Below are 18,093 nucleotides of genomic sequence, written 5' to 3'. Positions count from 1 at the left end.
TTATCTTCCGCCATTGTTCCAGCCACGTATGCGTTTATTCAGAGATGCTTTCAGACATGGATTTGGACTGGCGAAAGGATCAAGACGTCGGCGGTCCATCACTGCTCTAAGCCCCCACTTTATGTATGCGGTCAGAAGGTTTGGTTGTCAACCCAAGACATCCCTCTCAAGTTAACCACATGTAAACTGGGACCTAAATTCATTGGACCTTAAATTGCTGCCAAAGTGCTTAACCCAGTGATGGTTCGACTCAAACTACCCCCCATGCAGTTCACTTGGTATTTCATGCTTCGAGAATCAAGCCTGTTATTTGCTCCCCCCTCCAACCCCAGACCTCGGCCCTCTCCCTCCCGGACTCATCAAGGGGTTGCCTGTCTTATCATCCAGGTGGATGCTGCACACTGGTGGTGGATGAGGAAATACCCCCTGACTATGTTAAGCGCTTTGTTTGCCTAGAAAAGTGCCATATAAATGTAAGGAATAATAATAATTATTATTATTATTATTTTTATTATTATTATTACACTGGTGACCCCTACACTTACGCCTCATGGCTCCTTGACGTGAGGTGAGGCGAAGTGGTAGAGGTCACCAATATCTGGTAGATTGGGAGGGTTATGGTTGGAGGAGAGATGCTGAATTCCGGCTCATGACTGGATCTTACTCTCATAAACCAATTCCATTGGCATCATGGTGCCTCTTCCGGAGATGCCAGGAGCCATCCTTGAGGGGAGGGGTTCTGTCATCCTCGGCACTTCTGTTTCTGACTCATTCCTGCTTTTCACCCATGTTCTGTCTCTCTCTCTTTATTTTATACTGTGTCCCGGATTTTAAGGCGAGAATTAATTAGTCCCCTGGATAACATGTCTGGATTGGGAGCGCTAGACTGAACTCCTTTCTGTCATCCTCCCAGCCATCCGTCAAGTTGATTTGGGTACTGGTAGCCCTGTTTTCTCCTGAACTTTGTGTCATTTCTTTTTGATGTGATCTTCCAAATTTCTAATAAACTTTATTCTTTTATTTTCTAATAAACTTCTCTTTTTTTCATTCTCATTATTCCTTTGGCACAGCACTTGGGTTTTTCTGGTTTGTTTTTTACAGCATTTTTTGTGTAACAGAAGGTCTTCTTAAAAAGGAGAAGGTGGTCAATGTTGTAGGGACCAGTCTCACATTTATGCAGAAGTGAACTTTTACACACAAAATCAGCCCAAAGTGGTGGTATTTTACTGTATACCATACGGTCATGCAATTAAAGGAACCTCAACACCTGGATGTGTTTCCTAGCTGTAATTTACAGTGAAAGTGACGTGACATTCAGCCAAGTGTGGTGACCCATACTCATAATTCGTGCCCTGTATTTAACCCATCCAAAGTGCACACACACAGCGGTGAACACATACAAACCGTGAACACACACCCGGGCAGCCATTTTTTCAAAGTACTGAAAAAACTGTAATTAATTAAATGTTTAAAGATATTTTTACACATTTTGATTGATTTTATATGATTATAGTGCTGCTGATGTGTGTGTTTTTTTTTCATTCAGATTTTAAAGAAATCATGAGAATATTTGTGAATATTCTGTTCTACTCACAAAAAAAGTATTTTACATTAGTTTATAAAATATCTGCACTAGTGGGAAAGTTTCTATAGGACATTAATGAGAGTGAAATTGTATTACAGGTAAACCAGCTTGTTATATTTTATAATAAAATAATTTTTTATGCCCTGTTGATGGACAAACAGGAGAGAAAATATTTAATTCAATCTTTAATGATTTCATATAATCAGCTTCTGATTTGCTGAACAATGAGACATAAATAAATTGTGCAATAGCAGAAGGTCCCTGCAAATTATTTTATTTGGTCCACAGTTTTGCCTCATCTATCTTCAAAAACATCAATTCCAGTATTTTTGTATTTGATCTTCCCATACAAAGAGCATTTCATGTTTGCACAGACTATTTGCTTTGCAGTGGTTCAGTTTGTTGAGTATGTAAAATGCGTTACGACAGCCGTTCCAATGGACCTAAGATCACGTTCATCAGTGTTTATGATTACATCACACATAGGAGAAAAGCATTACAGGGTCTTTTTCAATGTGTGTGTGTGTGTGTGTGTGTGATTAAGGATGTAATATGCTCCTCCGTAAGAATGACTTTATAAGGTGTTCAGGTCTGGATATTAAACATACAAAATGTGCTGCAATTTACAAAAGACGGAATGGAGGAAATAAATGGTATAAATCAAAGTGTGACAAACCTTCCGTCTTTACATTAGCACATTATCCTATTTGTCTATATGAACATCATGAAACCTATCCTTATCTGGGCCATAAATTCAAGGTGATCTGTGACTGGGAGGAACAGGATACAGTTAATTTAGCAGTTATTTTAGAATCTGACTTTTGCTTCCTGTTCATACGATACAGACATTTGACTTTTCTAAGGAAACTTTTTGGTTGTGTCCAAATAACAAATATGAGTTGCTGAATCAAATAAGTGTTTTTTTTTGTTTGTTTGTTTGTTTTTTTTTGACACTGGTAAATTATTAACTTGTTGATCCCCAAGCAGGCAAGAGTTTCAGAGACTCCAAAAAAAACAAAAAAAAAGTATTTGTATGAACTGAGCTCAGAATGAGAGTTCCTGTAAAACTCCTCGGCTTTGGCTTTTGGTTGTTTTTCTTAAATTGTGCCCGATGTCAAGGCAAGTGATTTTATTGTTGTATTGTTATATTTATTTGAATGTCATTTCTTATTTAGATTTTACTGACTTCAATATAAATGTTATATTATATGCAGTTCCCAAAATTTTTAAATGTACATTTACATTTAACATGTAGATTTAGAGAGTGATGACTAGTTGTGCATGTACTTCAGCATTTAATACACATAAAACAAATATGTAACATTGGTTCGTTCTTCACAGAATGTCTTCGAGGGAACATTAAATATGAAAACACAGAACCAGCTGAGAAAGCTTCATATGCTGATGGTGAAACAGTGAAAGTGATCTGTTTGACAGGTTATACTGGCTTTTATAAATTAAAATGTGAAAAAGGAGAATGGAAAAAATCCATTGAGCGACCATGTGCAAGTAAGAGAACTGTCAATACAATCGTCACATTGTTATTAAATCAATGTTACCATGTAAAGTAAAACTTCTTTGTTTTCTGCAGAGAAAAAATGTACTCATCCAGACGACACACCAAATGGTAGTTTTGAACTTACAGAGGGGATGGAGTTTGTTTTCGGAGTAACAGTGGTGTATACGTGCAAGAAAGGGTAAATGTACTTTATGCTTTTTATTAACTTTTTTATTATATGAAATGTATACTTTCCTCTTTGAGTCTGAAACTCTTGTACCTGTAAAAACATTGTGTTCACAGGTATGAAATGACAAGCAGTATCAATCATCGTACCTGCAGAACTGAAGGATGGGACAACACTGTCCCTGTCTGTGAGGGTACGATTTCTTGAAAGTCAGTTCTTCCTCTTTTTTTCTGATCTGTAGTTTAATATCTCTCAATCATAGAATAGTGACTCATAAGCTAGAAGAGATTTGATTTATTGTTTCATTATTGGGAAGTCGTGGACTAATGGTTAAGGTTGTGAGTTCGAGTCTCGGGCCGGCAGGAATTGTAGGTGGGGGGAGTGCATGTACAGTTCTCTCTCCACCTTCAATACCACGACTTAGGTGCCCTTGAGCAAGGCACATTGTCACGTCACTTTCACTTGTTTTGTTGGTTTATTTCTCTTTATTTTCATATTCAGTGGTGAAATGTCCAGCCATCCGCACAGATGAGGAGGTGACTGCGTCGGGTAACACAGAGGAGGGAAGTTATGGTGATGTTATTCGCTTCGAGTGTGTATCTTCTGACAAAATCATAGACGGAAGTAGTGAAATTCACTGCCAAGAGACGGGAAAATGGAGTGACGTTGTTCCAAAGTGCAAAGGTTCATTTCCTTTTTATATTTTATAACTACTCACTACATTTATTATAAATTCAAATCATTATTTCAAAACAATGAGGATCTGTCATGTCAAGGTCCCCCCGACCACCACCACTTTTTGTATTTTCTTATATATATAAGAGAGTGTGTGTAACATTCTATTAACACACCAAGCATATCATTTGATTGCTGTAATAAAATCAGTACATACCCTTGTATATGAATATGACAATAATAGTGCTTATAGGGCTGGGCGATATAGCCAAAGTAATTATCATGATAAAATGTTTCGTATAGTCGATATTGATAAATGTAGTAATAATTATCATGATAAATGTAAAATGTTTGATCCTTAGTGAAAGTTTTAGAAACCAGACAGTTGACTGTGGTATTATCATCAGAAACATATTTTACATATTAACTTGACATGTTTTGTCTACTAGACATGTACTGAGCTTGAATTGGGATTTAGATGGACATTTATGTTTATTAACAAAAACCGTAACATATGTAAAAATTCTAAAAACTTCCTTTTATAGGGTAACATTTTTATATTCTGACTCATGACTAAATTATGATTGAAATTAACCATTGGCCTTCCATATTTAGATCATGTTAACCATAGATAATCACTATCATAAATAAGTAACTATATTGTTTGTATTGCATTTATTATGAAAAACAGTAGCCTAAAGACATTTGGTGTAAAACTAATGCCCCAAAACTGCAGTAGCTTAATTTAAAAGAATTATATTATATTATATTATATTATATTATATTATATTATATTATATTATATTATATTATATTATATTATATTATATTTATCCTTTAATTTAATGTCTGTATTTATAATATAATTCCACATTTCTGTTACAATACCATGGTAACAGTTGGTGTTTCCACAGTAAATCCATGGGGAATGTTTGTGATTTGTGGACTGAAAAGCCTTCTAACTGGATTGCTGTTGCACAATGTTTCTCCTGTTTTCCGTGTCAGTGTCGTTGATTATGTCAGCGCTGTTTCATCAGGCTTTAAACTAGTTGAAATTACCAAGACATTTGTGGTTTGTATTGAAGAACTCTGCACTGAACTTGTTTTTGGTGTAAAAAACTTTACAATCATTATAAGCCTCGGGAAACATAATAAAAAAATCTGAAACTGCATTTCATGACCCATGTAGCTTCCACCAGCCTGTAACTCTGCATTTGTAGTCAAAAAGGTGCGGTACATAAATTAATTTGAACTAAACTGAAAATGTACAAAAATGAAACCATGTCAACTTAATACAAAGTGAAAATCTTCCAGATATTATGTGAATTACTTTGGCTTTAGTACAGTGACAACATGTAAGTTTTTTTTATTTTATTTCATTTCAGTTTTTTTTTTATTTAGGCGTTTTAGGTTCAAGGCATCTGCAGATGCATTTGGGGCAATTGTTAGATTTAAAACTGTAATATAAATAAGACACACACACACACACACACACAAAGAGATCAGTAAAAGGTCTGAATATTTTTATTTTCATTAAGAATCTTTACATCATTAATTAATGGATTTTTTATTTCTTTTCTTTTTAATTTGGGTTGAGTTCAAAACATTTACAAAAAAAAACTTTCAAGCTGCAGGACGCCCATTTGTGTCCCATCTGAGACTTCTGATTGACGGTTCTTTGGAATACTTGATTCCGATAGGTCAGTCACAAGGTCTGTTATCCCTTGATAACAACCAGTAAAAGCTGATAACACAGGCTCATCCGGGTAACTGAAGTTAGTCACCCTTGCTAGAAATACGTACACTTACGCTTGCTAGAAACCTTCTATACGCTTGCTAGAAACTTTCTCTTCATGGTAGCTGTTTGCTTGCTTAGCTAAAAAAATATTGAAAATAAATTCAGTATTGTGTACAATTATTCACTCTCTCATTTCTGATGATTGTTTTGTACACTGTAATTGATTGTAAGATAACTTATAAACTGGTAAGATTTTAAAACATTTTCAAAAAAATAAATGGTTTGACTGCACACGGACATTTTGCACAAATTATTACACTGTATATCTACACGGTAATAGCAATAACATATTAAACATAATTTTGAAGAATTCTGAATCTGTTTCCTCACAGCAAAGCAGAAATTGTGTCCTGATCTATCCGTGGAAAATGGGTTCATATACATCCACCCCTCCAACAAGGAAAAAATATTTTACTCCTGCAACATGGGTTATAAACCATTCACTGGGAACTGGTGGGGTTCAGTGACATGCACAAAAGAATCTCAATTTGAAGAGCCTCGCTGCATCCGTGAGTTTTATTATTGTCAGTCTCAGGAGTTTGATGAATGATAGTGTACTGAAAAGTGCTTCCTGTCAATGGTCTTTACAGGGAAGGAAGAATGTGGTGCTCTTCCCAGTGTTCACCATGGAAAACTAACCCTTCGTGATCCAGAAACTGCTGATGTGAAATGTGATCCAGGGTTCATGTCAACTCACCGCTCCATAAAATGCACCAATGGTAGATGGGAGAAACCAGTGTGTAAGGGTGAGTGTCTCAAACTCTTATCCATGTTTGTAATAGGAGCAGCTGTGCATCCAGTGGGCTGGACAAAAAAAAATCTCCCAATAATACTAAAATCCGTCTTATTGGAGTTAATAAATTTCAATACACTATTTTTTTCAGAGGTGCATTGTGACATTCCTCCAAATGTGGAAAATGCAGTCATAATATCTGAACCTGAAGAATTCTATGTACCTGGATCTACCGTAACATACGTATGTCGAAGCTCATACTTAATGAATGAGAAAAGTACAGTTGTCTGCCGCAGAGGAACATCGGAAAAACCACCAACATGTCAAGGTGAGGTTTGGGTTGGTGACGATAACTGTCTTTTAAAACTGCAGATTAGAAAATGCCAAATTCTAAAATTATTTTAAAATGGGAAATTATAAAATGACATACTTATGGGTAAAAAATCAAGCGAGACATTTGTAAATCAAGAAGGAATAGCATCCAAACTCCGGATAAATTTGTGGTAGTTCTGCCAATATTTACTATACAAAGTCAACTTGCTGTGAAGACCTATCATCGTTTAAGTTATGGCACTCTGAGTCCATCTGCTAATGTAATGCTACATGCTATTAAAATTGACTTGTTCTTCTCTTCTGGGAAAACAGCAGAACTACTGATCACTCATTCTGCACTTGCAAATGTTTTGGTTAAATCAAATGCTCTCTACAATCAAAATCAAATCAACTGTTTCCGAGCCAATGTATATATTTTATATATATATATATTAATATACTATTTTGCATATTGCTCCAAAAATATTTTACATAATGTTAGATAATATTATTTTAGATATTTAACTATAAAACATTATGTTGTATAATTAATATTGTTCAAATTTTATATTATAGATTCTATTTTATAATATTTTTTTTTTATTCATATTTTGGTGCATTTTGTTTTTAGTTTATGATACTGTTTTTATATTAAAATGCATGCAGCACAGTAATCAATTTAATTGGTTCACATAATTAATCAAATACAATAATTGAGACTTCATGTGGGGTCATGCTGATGTGTGTCAGAATACTTTTGTAACAGTGAGGAGTTTTCAGTCACATGCTGCCCCTGCTGATATATTAAAGTCTTTTATTCTTTTGATTTTAAAAGGACAGAGAGAAATCACCTGTCAGTCAAATGGAGAATGGAGCAGCCCTCTTTATAAATGTGAAGGTAAACACAGAGAAAGTAATAGCTTCTCACTGAGCTACGATAGATTTGTGTAACACAAGCTTACTTGACCAGAACTTTTTGTTTTTAGAAACAAAATGTGTTGCACATCTAGCAGAGAACATTAGATCAGATGAACTTCGGGGGTCTGAGGTCTCAGTTAGACAAGGACAGACAATAACTCTTTCATGTGTTAAGAGTGGATCTGCATTACAAGGACAGAGCAAAATCACCTGTCAGTCAAAAGGAGAATGGAGCAGCGCTTTTCCTAAATGCATCAGTAAGATCACAGGTTTACTTTGTTAGCAGTATCTGCAAGCATCACTATTGCTCATATCAAAGTAGATGCTAAATCTCTTCAGCACACAAGTTTCTCTTCACTTGAGCCAAGAAGCAACAGCACAAAACAACCTATAAACTAGCACCGAGGTGACAGGTTTCCATGATTAAACAAACACGACTCTTAATTTGGATCTAGTTTTTATTATAACATATTACATTATTTCATATGTGTTTATATAATATCATTATATTATATCATATATTCTGAATATCTCTTCAAAATATATTATTTTTCTTAAACATTTTATTCCAATGACCTCATTCTCAAATTAGTAATGTGTATTACATTTATAACATGTTCTATGTTTTAGGTCAGACCACCAGATGTGGACCACCACCACACGTGAACGATGCAGATACAATAGAATTGAAAAAAGATGAATACACTACAGGAGAGACAGTTGAATACAGCTGCTTTAGTAAATACACATTGGATCTGCGTCCACCTTTCTCCAGATTCTTGACCTGTGAGCAAGGAGAATGGAGGGGGAATATTAAGTGTTTAAGTAAGTATGAGCACTCTTCACCATAAACACATCATGATGCAATCTTGTAGTTGAAGTTGTGTGATGATTAGTTCATGAATGTATATTGTGACACTGATTGTGACATGCTGGGTTTATTTCAGAGCCCTGTACAGTGACTGTGGAGGAAATGAATAGAAGAGGTATAGACTTGGCCTATGTTAATCGGCAAAAGATGTTCGCACCCCATAATGATCACATCAGCTTTGCGTGTAAGAGAGGCAAATATTCAGTAGGTCTTCCCCTGAGACAACAGTGTAATGATGGAGTGATGACTTTACCTGAGTGTGAGTGATAGTGAGAATAAATCATTGCTGAAGCTACAAAAACAAATGTTGCTAATAAAAAAACATATACTGTTCTCAATTCTGTATCAAGATTTTGGATTTATTGCAAGTAAAACTAAAGAAATGATAACAGCAACATTAAACATTTAATGCCAGCTAAGTGATTTATATATATATGCTGCAAATGCTCACAACACAAACAAATAAAGAAACACGTTGCAAATAGGCACAGACCACATAAAAAATGCTTAAGGGAACCGCAAAGTGGCAAACATGGCTGGGACATATTTATCAATGTTTGCTTTGAAAGGTAATATTTTTGTTTATTTTAACAGCTTGCTTTGCTTCTTCTTCTTTCCTTTATTTATTTCTTTTTATTATTAACCTAAATAAGCTAATGATACACACAATTACTGTAACTGTGAAAGCACGTCAGCTGGCTAACTTACTTTACAACTTCCTTTACAAAAATTAACCATATGGTTTAACTTTTACAGTTTTTATGATTTGCTAAAACACAAATTATCACTAGCTTAAACCAGTTTGTTAAATAAAGCACTCTTTCTGCTAAACCTTAAACACTATCAGGTAGTTAGGCTCTATTTGCAAATACCATGCACTTTTTTTAAGCAAAACTCTAAACACATTCTCATTCACTTAAACACTTATCACACTGTGATGCAATTGTGCTGCAAAATGCTAAACCAAAGTGGCAAAGGTTAAACAAAACGAAAGCACAGTTGTCATCGTTTACACACAAAGGAATCAAAATCATTCACACTTGTTTCTAAAAATGTTCAGAGTGCATACGTGGCACAGGTGACTGAATGATGATACGAACAATAGATGGAAACAATCTGAGAAGGAGAGGAAGAAGAGTACATGTAAGAAGTGAAGGATTAGGAGAGAAAGAGTAAGGTTTAGAGAGTGTTATTAAGGCTGGATCTGTCAGACTAGAGGGATTTTTCTCTTTGTCAGCAAAAAAGTCCTCAGGCTGGATGCAAACACAAAAACATGATGCTGAGACAGAACGAATCTCTCATTCACCCTAATTTTACACTTGCACATTTTACAGTATTTGAGTGTATTGTAACATACTATTCATTTAAAGTTTTATTTGACCTTTTTGGCCTTTGCAGTTGGAATGCAGTATTTTTTGTAGTATCCAAGTGCTGAATGTATAGAAGCATTCAGTACTAACCAATATTCAGCACAGTACTATTCTTGCAGATACAGTAGGCCACAAACATTCTCACAATTCCTTTACAGTTTTTGCCTATTGCTTACATACTTTTTGCAAAATTTGGCTCTTAATTTTGAAATTCTTGCAAGAAAACCATACACACAATCACCATTGGAATTTTTCATTATCACCAGCAACAAACTGATGGGCTTTATATAAAACACTGCTGTCTCTGAGTTTCCATTTTATTGTCATTTTCTCAGACTCTGTAAAACTCAAAAGTAGAACTTCTGTAGTAATCAAATAAGAGTTATAACAAGAAACAAACATTCTTAAAGAAATAAAGAAAAATAGAATCACAAATCATCAAATTTAGCACAGGTGATGTTCTCACGGGCTAGGCATTGGGGAAAAATTACCTTGTTTGCCGAATCCACCTACAGTATTTCCACCGCCACGCTGAAAATAATTCCTCAAGTGCATTTAGAAAGGGGCTGTAAGGGGGAAGATATAAAAGTGTGAAATGGTTATGGTTGTTGAACCAATCTTGCTCTGGTCTGTCCTTCACAACTGTATGTAGTGCATCTTGAAATTCAATGATCTGTCCTGTATTGTAGAGACCTAGAGTGGCATGGTGATGCAGGACTCCTTGGACACTAATTGCAGTACACAAGGTGATATTTCCCCCATGCTGCCCAGGGACAAGAGCCCTTTGTCCAACTACATTATGGCCCTGATGCCTGGTTTTTGCCATATTGAATCCTGCCTCATCCACGTAGATTAATTTATGTGGCAGTTCCAAACTGTCTATAACAGAAAATATTGAATAGTAACAACAGGTGATTATGTTTATTTTTTTTTGGTCCACAGTTTTGCCTCATCTACCTTCAAAAACATCAGTTCCAGTATTTCATGTGTGCACAGACTATTTGCTTTGCAGTGGTTTCGTTTGCGGAGTATGTATAATGTGTTACGACAGCGGTTCAAATGGACCTAGGGTCACATTCATCAATATTTTGTATTACATCACACATAGGAGAAAAGCATTACAGGGTCTTTTGTGTGTGCATGTTTTTGTGACATATCAGGACACAACTCTGTATAATGACATGGGTATGACACAGGTATTACAAGGAGAAGGTGACTTATGAGGACATAACCCATGTCCCCATTTTTCAAAATGCTTATAAATCATACAGAATTAGTTTTTTTTTTTTTTTTTTTTTTGAGAAAGTAAAAATGCACAAAGTTTCCTGTGAGGGTTAGGGTTGGTGTAGGGCCATAGAATATACAGTTTGCATAGTATAAAAACCATTACGCCTATGGGATGAACCCACTTTTCACAAAAACAAACGTGTGTGTGTGTACATATTGTATATATGCAGACTTTTAAACTAATTCAAACTGCAGTTTGTTTACAAAGTTTACAAAGAAAAATTATTGCATAAAAGGATATGAAATATTCCATATTCATGTATTTCCTTATGGTGTCTTCTGTTTTTTCTTTTTTTTTCAATCCAATTTTCACATAAATTATTAATAACTGCTGATAATTTCCTTTTATGTAATGAATAAAAAATAAATCATTGCAAATCTGGACCTGGATCATCAGCAGCAGCAGAATTTGGAAAAATCAAACATCTTTTTCACATAAAAAATACCCCTATGTGATCCTAAATAAACATCACGCAGCACACAAAAGTCCTGCCTAGAACTGACAAATATTAACTCAGTTAAAGATTAACAGATTGGGGAAAATGAAATCAAGTCATGTTTATATATATCTTTGGATATGCTTCATTGTTGATGTTTCTGAATTTACTAAATTATTATTTATTTTTTTGTTGCTGAAAGCTCAAAGAATTAAAAATAAAAGTCTACTCTGATGGTGACAGATTTGACTACAAATGTGTATTTGGCTATGCCTCTCAGATTAAAATAATCTGCAAATGTAATGGTAATAAATGGATCAAATGGCATGGTGAAAAATGTTCTCGTGGGTATCCAATTTATGAATTTCTGGTATTTTTTGCTTCTGATTCATCATCAGTCAAATGCTGTGAGCTGCCTGAAGACAGGGGCACTGGACAGAGGGTAATAATGGAACAGAGTAACAGGGGCCCATAATGGGGGGGGGGGGGGGGGGGGGGGGGGGTCAATCGTAAACACTCATTTAAAAACAAAAGTTCCAAAAGGAGGTTTTCATCATTGAAATGCTTTCTTAATGTGAAAAATATTTTAATAAACTCAAAAACATATTTCCACGATAAAGAATCTTCTCATTCAACAGCTGAGCTCTCTTACCACAATGTTGCTTGCTACCTCAGGTGATCCATTCAACTTAATCCATACCTTGCAGTTCCTCGTCCATGTAGCTTGAATTTTGTTCTGTTTCTTTAAGATTCGTCCTGCCTTGCTATATCGGCGTGTGTGTTTTGTTTAGTTAGATGTTCGTTCAAGTACACATCTGACCCACGCAGCTTCCTTCCTTGTCTCAGTAATTCTGTTTTGGCTTTTCTATTAGTGAAACATAAGACAATTACCGGCTTGGTTTTCCTCTCCTTTGTGGGAAGTTTATGTCAGTTTGAGATCGTGTTGGTTTGTATTTCCATATTTTTACTTTGAAAGAACTGGACAATCTCTCTTTCCAATGAGCACTGCTCGCTCGTTTTGGCATCCTCTCCTTTTCTCTCTGGTTACAGTACTGGCAAAAGTTTGATGTCTTGTTGTAAGACAATTTATGATTAAATCATCCATCCGAGAATATTGTTCCAGATCATAAACGCGTCTCTCTAAGTCACCAATTAGTTTGTCCATCTCCTTGATCTTTAGCTTCAGCTCTCTTACTTCCTCCATTAGTCCCAGCAATTTGGACTGTTGTTTTTACTTGGGTGGCATTAATAACTGGAATGAAACAAACTTTCAAACAAACAAAAGAGTTTCGATTGATGGTGAACTTTGTAGCAGAGATTGAAACACATGTAACGTTAGCTTCAGTTCGTCAAGTGGGGGTTATTGAGCATCAAGATCTTCTGAACTTGTAAGTCGAAGTTTATCTTTGCGTTTGAATTTAAATAAACTGTGAAGATGATTTTGATTATAAATCGTTGGTGTGAAGCACACACTCACCATTATATGCGTCTTCTCAAACCTTTAATACAAAGTTCACTTGCCAATTCACAAGATTCCAATACAAAAAAAAAAATAATAATAATAATGTGGTAAGGGGTACATTTACCCCTATATTTGTAATAATATAAGACACCCTGTATAGTGACGGTGGAGGAAATGAATATAAGAAGAATAGACTTGGCCTATGTTAATCAACTAAATATATTCACATTCCATAATTATCACATCACCTTTATGTGTCAGAGGGGCAAAGGGGCAGCAAGTTTTCTGCTGATTACAAATTTTACCACTGACATGCTTATATATATATATGACCATGAATTACATGAGACAGAGCAACAATACATAAATAATGGACCATTTAATATTAATATGCGTTAATGTGTATTGGCATGCTTTCTGTGCTTATTTTTTGGAGCTATAACACCATCTTTTAAAAAAGCATGCCAGCCATGCAAAATGACTGCTCTGTACTTACATAGCAGAGAAGTCTACTTACTTTTAAGATTCTTCAAAATAAAACATTCAGCAATTATTAGTGTACAAACATGGGCAAAAAAGTACAGTTCTGTTCCGATTAAGCCCATAAAATTATTGAGCCGCTTTGCATTTTCGACTACAAAATGAAGTCAGCCATCTGAACTGGAACATGAATTTGTGAAGAGGAGTGGCAAATTTTCAACTAATCATTTTTGAGGGGTTGGAGCAGAGTCCTGTTTTGGTGGGGCGGAGAGAAGGCTTCAAAGATTCATATCATCAGCGCTCAAGACTGCTCATGAATACAGCTTTTGGAAAACAGGTAATCTGAGGTTTTCATTAGTACTAATTTATGTTTAATACTACAGAAATCTTTGCATTGATTTGTGTTAAATAAGGAAAGTGAATCAGTCTTTAAAGACTAAATTTTTGGTAGGTGATTCAGTCAATACTGTTTATACAGTATATTAACATTGGAAACTGTACATTTGTTATGTTTTACAGCTTAAAATGAAATACTGTAAGATATTTCTCTTTCTTCTATTAATGATGATGAGTGTCTCAACAAATGCTCAAGGTAACACAATATTTCGCAGATTTCAAAACCAGATGTTTTAAGCATCCAATTTGTTGCACAATATATAATAATATCATGTTTATAAATCATGTTTCATTTATGATGCCTGTCTGAATTCATATATTGTTTCTGTTCATTTTCCATGAAAGCTCATTGACCATAAAACCCAAATGTAGGTCTAAATTTGAAGTAAAGTTAGCTGTCATTAAACTGCTCTGCTCTGCTTTATTCCAGTAAAACTATAAAAGCTTTCTTTTAATAATGATTGATTTTTTTTTCTTCATCTACAGAAGTTACCTGTGAGGGTGAACAGCTCATCAATGTTGAGATTGTAGTTGGAAATCCAGGTAAGGCTCCACCTTATAAACCTGGACATATTTTAGTTTTTCGATGCACAGATGTGAACCTGAAGATGCACGGCCAACGAACAATTGAATGTCTTTCAAATGGAAAATGGGATTATGCATATCCAAAATGTGGAGGTATGAAGAAATACTGCAATAATATACCTAAGTATTTAAGAATTGTTTTATAGTATATTATATACAAATGACAACTTCTGATGAATGATTAAATAAGTCCAGATGGACAAGACTGTAATGACTAGTATTTAATCTCTCTCTAGATGTAACATGTCTTCTAAACACAAAAGAGAACAACATCAGATTGGATCGATTCCCTGATTTTGAGTGTCCAGTCACACCTGGATATAATTTAACATTTTCATGCACTGGACAAGGACTGATTTTAAAAGGACAGAGAGAAATCACCTGTCAGTCAAACGGAGAATGGAGCGGCACTTTTCCTAAATGTGAAGAAAAACACACAGAAGGTAAAAAGAATAATTTGCCCGCATATTATTATCTCAAATATCACTTTTGCTCATTAAAATATACGCACAAATTGGCTCACAACTCATCGGCTCTTCAGACTATATTGATTTGGGCCGAGAAGCAACCATCGAGAACAATATAGCAACCACAAAGTTACGAAATAATATTCTGTTAGCGAGTTTTCCAAGAATAAACACCGTAATCCAAATCGTTTTACCATATTATAATATAGAAAAATATAAAATTATCCCAGACAACTAAACATAAGTTAAAGACTTCTCCCAGTGAGAACAAGCAACTCTTCAGAAACTTTCAAACATGCTTCAACAGAATGTCATTTTCTTTAAGCACATTAATAATATTTCATTATAACATTTTCTATGGTTCAGCGCCATAAAAAATGACATCTGGCTAATACTAAGATTTGTTATTGCCAAATTTCCTTGCTGACAACAGTCTAAAAAAAATGTGGCCCAACTTCAACCATGAACTGCAAGAATCTAGATACAAAAAAAAAAAAAAAAAAATTAAACAATACAAAATGCTCTCTAGAATGAAAATCAGTTTAGTATTTCTGTGCAACTGCACTATACCGACCCTCCCATAAAACATTAGATTTAGTTGAATTAGTGATATATATATATATATATATATATATATATATATATTTTTTTTTTTTTTTTATCTTTCAGAATTGTTCTTGAAGGGTGATGTCATGTCCTCAGTATTACGAAATCAAAAACTAACAAATGATGCTATTTAGAAAAAAAAGGAAAAGAAACTAAGTTTTGTTGTTTAAACAACAGAAAACACATTTTTGTTGCTTCACTTCAAATAAAATATGATTAACTAAACACTGGTTAAACATCTTAAAACCTAAAACCCTTCATACTGTACATAATTGGCCTATGTTTACACTTAAATACAACATAATTATGTCTTGTACAGAGGTAACCTGTGAGCTGAAGTCAACCACAACTGGAGTAAAAAAGATCAACCCAGATGGAAAGATTATTTTCAGAGCTGGAGAAAGTGTGGAGATCACCTGCTCTGAAAAACACTGGATCTTTTTTACTAAAGAATCCAGAAAAACATTTACATGCAAAGATGATGGAGAATGGGACAATGAGCCTGTTTGTGCAGGTAAGGTTATAGAGAAACATTTCTGGATTTGGTGATTAATTTATTGCATGTTATTAAAAGCATGTAAATCTTGTTTCAGAGATTACATGTGAAACTCCATATGACCAGCATGTGTATAGACTGTATTATTACTTCAGCAGAGATGAGAAACGGGATATCAGCAGTCTAATAGGTTGATTGGCATAAAATATTTTGTGTATTTTACATTAAATATATTTAATTTTAGTATTTTTGTAGTTTAAACACAAAATACAAAAGAAAGTACTTTGCATTTCAAATACATGTATTTGAAATTCTGCCCATCCCTGCAAAGATATTAGCAAGAAAAATTTAAAATAATGAATCTGAATCCACCTTCTCACAAATATATTCTTAGAAACAAGTCCATTGAACCATTTGAAATGAAATTTCCAAATGAAATTCTGGAAAGACAATGCAACACAAGCATCACTTTTGCTCATATAATATGTACGCAGATTGGCACATAAATAGACATGCAAGTTTCTCTTGACTTGGAGTAATTCTGCAGCAGATTTTGAAGTGAGTGAAGTGAAAGTGACATACAGCCAAGTATGGTGACCCATACTCAGAATTCGTGCTCTGCATTTAACCCATCCAAAGTGCACACACACACACCATGAACACACACACACACACCCGGAGCAGTGGGCAGCCATTTATGCTGCGGCGCCCTGGGAGCAGTTGGGGGTTCAATGCCTTGCTCAAGGGCACCTCAGTAGTGGTATTGAGGGTGGAGAGAGAACTGTACATGCACTCCCCCCACCCACAATTCCTGCCGGCCCAAGACTCGAACTCACAACCCTTCGATTGCGAGTCCGACAAATTACCTCATTCTCAAATTAGTGATGTTTATTACATTTATAACATGTTCTACGCTTTAGGTCAGACCACCAGTTGTGGACCACCACCAGACGTGAATGATGCAGATACAATAGAACTAAAAAAAGATGAATACACTACAGGAGAGAGAGTTGAATACAGCTGCTTTAGTAAATACAGATTGGATCTGCGTCCACCTTTCTCCAGTTTCTTGACCTGTGATCAAGGAGAATGGAGAGGGAATATTAATTGTTTAAGTAAGTATGAGCACTCTTCACCATAAACACATCATGATGCAATCTTGTAGTTGAAGTTGTGTGATGATTAGTTCATGAATGTATATTGTGACACTGATTGTAACATGCTGGGTTTATTTCAGAGCCCTGTACAGTGACTGTAGAGGAAATGGAAAGAAGAGGTATAGACTTGGCCTATGTTAATCACCAAAAGATGTTCGCACCCCATAATGATTACGTCACCTTTGCGTGTCAAAGGGGCAAATTTTCAGTAGGTGTTCCCCTGAGACAACAGTGTAATGATGGAGTGATGACTTTACCTGAGTGTAAGTGATTGTGAGAATAAAGCATTAAGTATAGCATCAGATGTACTACTAAGAAAAAAAAATAAAAAATGATCTTTACCTTCTTTTTTTTTCTGTTTTGGATTTCTTGCCAGAAAAACAAAAACAAACAGACAAAAACTTAAATAAATACTAAATGTAAAATTCTCAAATATGTTGAAATATGAACCATTTTAACTCTATATTTTTCCTAGATACTGCAGGAAACATTTATAATGTGTATGAGTTACTAATTTATAATATAGAGTGAAACTGGAATGAAACCGTTCTGGTCAGATGAGTATTCACACTAGCCATGTAAAATGTTCAGATGAATTCAAGACGGTCTGCACTTCTAGTTGACAAGTTTAAGTAAACTAAGTAAATCAATTATTTTTAGACTCTTCAAACCCTGAAGAGTGTTGTTCACATGTGTTACCAATGGAATAAAATAGATTAAATTGCATAACCTCTAATATTAACACACAAACAATATACTTTTTCATTAATTCA

The 18,093-nt window shown here is 34.8% G+C and overlaps 1 protein-coding gene across 21 annotated transcripts in view; it reads left to right on the top strand.

Annotated features, from left to right (window-relative positions):
- LOC127943228 (complement factor H) overlaps positions 1-17,616 on the top strand; it is a 123,093-nt gene extending 105,477 nt beyond the window's left edge. For 15 of the 21 annotated variants that reach the window (XM_052539542.1, XM_052539538.1, XM_052539543.1 and 12 more), the window contains 5 exons: positions 6,628-6,804; positions 14,960-15,037; positions 15,987-16,181; positions 17,084-17,278; positions 17,401-17,616. In XM_052539542.1, the coding sequence (XP_052395502.1) occupies positions 6,628-6,804; positions 14,960-15,037; positions 15,987-16,181; positions 17,084-17,278; positions 17,401-17,591 (836 nt within the window). In that variant the 3' untranslated portion in view covers positions 17,592-17,616. Of the gene's footprint in view, positions 1-6,333; positions 6,490-6,627; positions 6,805-7,623; positions 7,687-7,774; positions 7,964-8,336; positions 8,532-8,653; positions 8,916-14,959; positions 15,038-15,986; positions 16,182-17,083; positions 17,279-17,400 lie in introns of those variants that run through there. The other 6 variants (XM_052539522.1, XM_052539524.1, XM_052539532.1 and 3 more) reach the window with 6 other exon arrangements.
- Positions 17,617-18,093: the final 477 nt, after the last annotated feature.

This window comes from Carassius gibelio, chromosome A22 (genome assembly GCF_023724105.1).
Source record: "Carassius gibelio isolate Cgi1373 ecotype wild population from Czech Republic chromosome A22, carGib1.2-hapl.c, whole genome shotgun sequence".
Classification (NCBI taxonomy): domain Eukaryota; kingdom Metazoa; phylum Chordata; class Actinopteri; order Cypriniformes; family Cyprinidae; genus Carassius; species Carassius gibelio.
Note: the sequence above shows the minus strand (reverse complement) of the source record. Positions and strands in the feature narration are given on the sequence as shown.